Source organism: Neodothiora populina (assembly GCF_041146345.1).
Source record: "Neodothiora populina strain CPC 39397 chromosome Unknown canker_contig_1, whole genome shotgun sequence".
Classification (NCBI taxonomy): domain Eukaryota; kingdom Fungi; phylum Ascomycota; class Dothideomycetes; order Dothideales; family Dothioraceae; genus Neodothiora; species Neodothiora populina.
This window is the reverse complement of record NW_027191419.1, coordinates 32,340-35,589: the sequence shown is the minus strand read 5'-3', so window position 1 is coordinate 35,589 and position 3,250 is coordinate 32,340. Positions and strand designations below refer to the sequence as shown.

Sequence of the window (3,250 nt, the reverse complement as noted above, 5' to 3'; positions counted from 1 at the left end):
TTCTGTTCCATATCATCAGGCTCGCGACCCTATATTTTACGCAAGAGAAGGAGGACCCTAGCTCTAGAAAGGTCATGACCACCTTTGCCCTTCAGCAGGGTTACTTCTAAAGGATCAGTACGTAGTTATACCCCACTACAACTGAGTGCCCCAAGGTACTGGGACGAGTCGCTCGCCCTAGTCCGGTGCAAAGAGAATCAGCTCTCCATGGCCAAAAGTTCCATCTCTCATGCATTATTCTTCTCTGCCTCAAATTTGGCGACTTTCCGTGGATTGCCCTCCAAGCCATTGAGAGTTGCTGCGGAATTTCCAGGGATCTTCATCTCAAACGTCTGCGTCACGCGTGCGTAAGTATAGTAACCACACCTTGCGATAGGCTCCGTTTTCTGAATGTCGAGCAAACCGTCCGTGAGAGCATCATCGGCAATATGAACCGCTTCGACTTTACCGATGATGATGTCGACGCTACCCATCGGAGGATTACCTGGTAGGCGCAGCGTGGTGTGGTAGCTGCACTCGAAGCGGACAGGGCTCTCCTTGACCATGGGCACATCAGAGAGACGAGCCTTTTCCTTTTCTAGCCCAGCCTCCTCGAATTCATCGACGCCGGGGGGAAATTGCTGGGCTGTGATGTTCATAGCTTCGCGAAGAGGATACGTTACGAGGTTCCAGACAAAATGCCCAGTCTGTTCCGCGTTCACTACAGTGTCCTTGCGCAGTCCTTCTTGCGTCTGATTAGACGAAAACATGACATATGGCGGATCGAAAGTCACGTTTGTGAATTGACTATAAGGGGCAAGGTTGGCTTTTCCATCCTTGGAGAGAGTGGAGATCCAGCCAATGGCGCGGGGTACCACACATGCCTGGCATTTCATCAGTATGCAGACACTATAATTCTATTGGTACCAGATGACTGACCTTGAAAGGATCATGATCGAGCCCGTGATCGTCAATAGCAGGTCTATAGAACATTTCTATAGTGAGGAGGAGTCGAAATAAAATTTCTCTGCAGTGGATAATCAAAAGAACGTGCCGTGCCTGTACTGTATATACCCAGCGCCATTTCTGTATTTATGATCTCGGACAATCAAACACAACTAGGTATACCAGGGACTCCAAAGTCAACTAGCCGGTTACCCGGACTCTTGCAGACCGCTCTCACTAGCAGATCGGTTATGATGCGGATCGTTGCGCGTTGTAGTCTGACATGGGGGTAGAAGCGCGGACTTATTACTCTCGGAATCTCGGGAGGTCGGGATTCCGGGGTGTTCGAATATGGTATAGCTCCGATCCTCTCCGACCAATCGTGTCCTGAACAGCTGAAGCAGGGAGTAAGAATGAGGAAAGACGGTACAAGGGCTGGAGTGTTATCAGTTGATGATCATATGCACTTATTTTCGCATATGTCCTTCGTGAGGAGAAGCTCGGGGAATCATTGTTCGTTCGTCATGCTATCCGGCATGTCCGGAAGCACAGGCAAGAGGAATGATAATGAGGGAGGAGGTCTTTACTAGAACATGAGGCACAGCCATAGCCGTCATTTTGTCTTGCCGCGATGCCGTCGGTATGGCCTCGAGTACTGGGCCCTCCGACGTTGAGATAGATGGTAGCTGAAGTCAGCAATCTAAAACCGCAGTTGATCTAGATAGCGATCGGAAAAAGACCGAGATGCCAGTGAGAGGTATTAGGCGGGTTGCGATTGAACATAATATTGGTGAATGCCACTATTATGAAAATCACCCAGATTCACTCCGCCCTTTACTTGACCGTGATCTCGGGACGCGCCGCAGACTCTTCGCCCTCATAACGATCTATTCAAGGTACTTACGAACAGTACTAATATAGTGGGCTGTTGCTTTCCCCGCTTCTGCTGCTCTTGCTACTCGTGATGCTCTGCGGCTGATAAGTCTCTAATTGAAGTTCAGCGAATACTCAATGACTCTTCGGTGAAAGGTTGATGACATCCAGGTAAGAACGAGTCGCTCTGTACTCCGTTCTGTCCATTGTGTATTCAGGCTCAGCCAGGGTTGCCCTTGTTTTCGGGCAATTTCACCCGTAGAATCAATCGATATAGTCGTAGATACCTAGAAGCCACGACAAGTGAACATGGACCAAAATCATAAGCGTGTTTACTTCTCAGGATTGCGCTGTAGCAATAACTTGGCCGACAGTTCCAGGTCGCCTCTGTAAATACTGAAGGCACTAGAAGCACTTCAAGGATCATGCGGGTGGGGGAGCTGGATGTGAAACACAGTACTTTTCCCGGACAGCTTTGCAGCTGCCGTTGATCGATATTTATTAACGCTTGATGCGTGTGTAGAAGTAATGTCGCCTCTTCGTCGTATGCATTTTCTCCATCAAGTGTCCCTCCTGCCCTTGCGTCTCCAGTAACAGTCACGGTAGTAGCTTCTCCGCGTTCTAGACGTTTGCCTGCCAGCAACTCCTCGCTCCTAGCCACATCACCACCATATCCCAGGATTATTGAAAATCAGGACTGTATAGACAATCGGATATCATCGACATCGGCGAGCGGAACAGCGAAGGTGGCCTGATAGAATGAACGTCAGCACTGCTGTAAGGAACGATGTGCTGGGGTCGCAATGTCCCTGAGGCTGTTGCATCAATATGCCAAGCTCGAGCCTGTTGCGTTAAACCTTGTAGTTAAGCTTTGAAATTGAATCCAGCCAAAAAAACTCAAAGTAAACTACAGTACACCTTGAAGCCTCAGTGGAGATTTCATGCCCTCGCAATTACTGGCAATTGCAGCGCTTTCTCACTAGCTTTGCGCGACCATCTACACAGCGTATGAGATGTTGCAAAACCAGCCTCGACAGTAACATGTACTACTGACACGCTTAGTCTGTTGCGTCATTGTCAGACTCATCATAGATCTAGCTGTTGCAATGTTGCGATCTTGGAGGTTCGCCGTATGCATAAGTCTGGTAGGGACGTCTTTCCTATGCCGACCTTCTGAGTCCAGGACATAAATTGAGGGTAGTCCACACACCAGTCGAATTGGCTTGTTCCAGCCAATGTGATCATAACTTTAGGTCCTTTCTGGCTGTTGCGTTCACTCATCGATGACAGGGTACTGTCTGTCACCGTCATCCTTACCGTTTGTTAAACAAGATATCTGTTGATACCATGGAGAAGTCGAATCTGCCAGCTACACGCATGTCTGGCGTATCATCAACTCTGTCATTCAGACCTCAACCTACCCTGGCCGTCAAGGGCGAGATGACAGAGCATT

At 48.9% G+C, this 3,250-nt stretch overlaps 1 protein-coding gene across 1 annotated transcript; it reads right to left on the bottom strand.

Moving 5' to 3' along the window:
- Window positions 1-227: 227 nt before the first annotated feature.
- On the bottom strand, window positions 228-972 carry AAFC00_000008 (uncharacterized protein; the record flags this gene model as incomplete). Its single annotated transcript, XM_069347576.1, has 2 exons — window positions 228-863; window positions 919-972. 2 exons carry the CDS (start codon window positions 970-972, stop codon window positions 228-230), a joined length of 690 nt encoding a protein of 229 aa, XP_069196178.1.
- Between the last annotated feature and the right edge of the window lie 2,278 nt (window positions 973-3,250).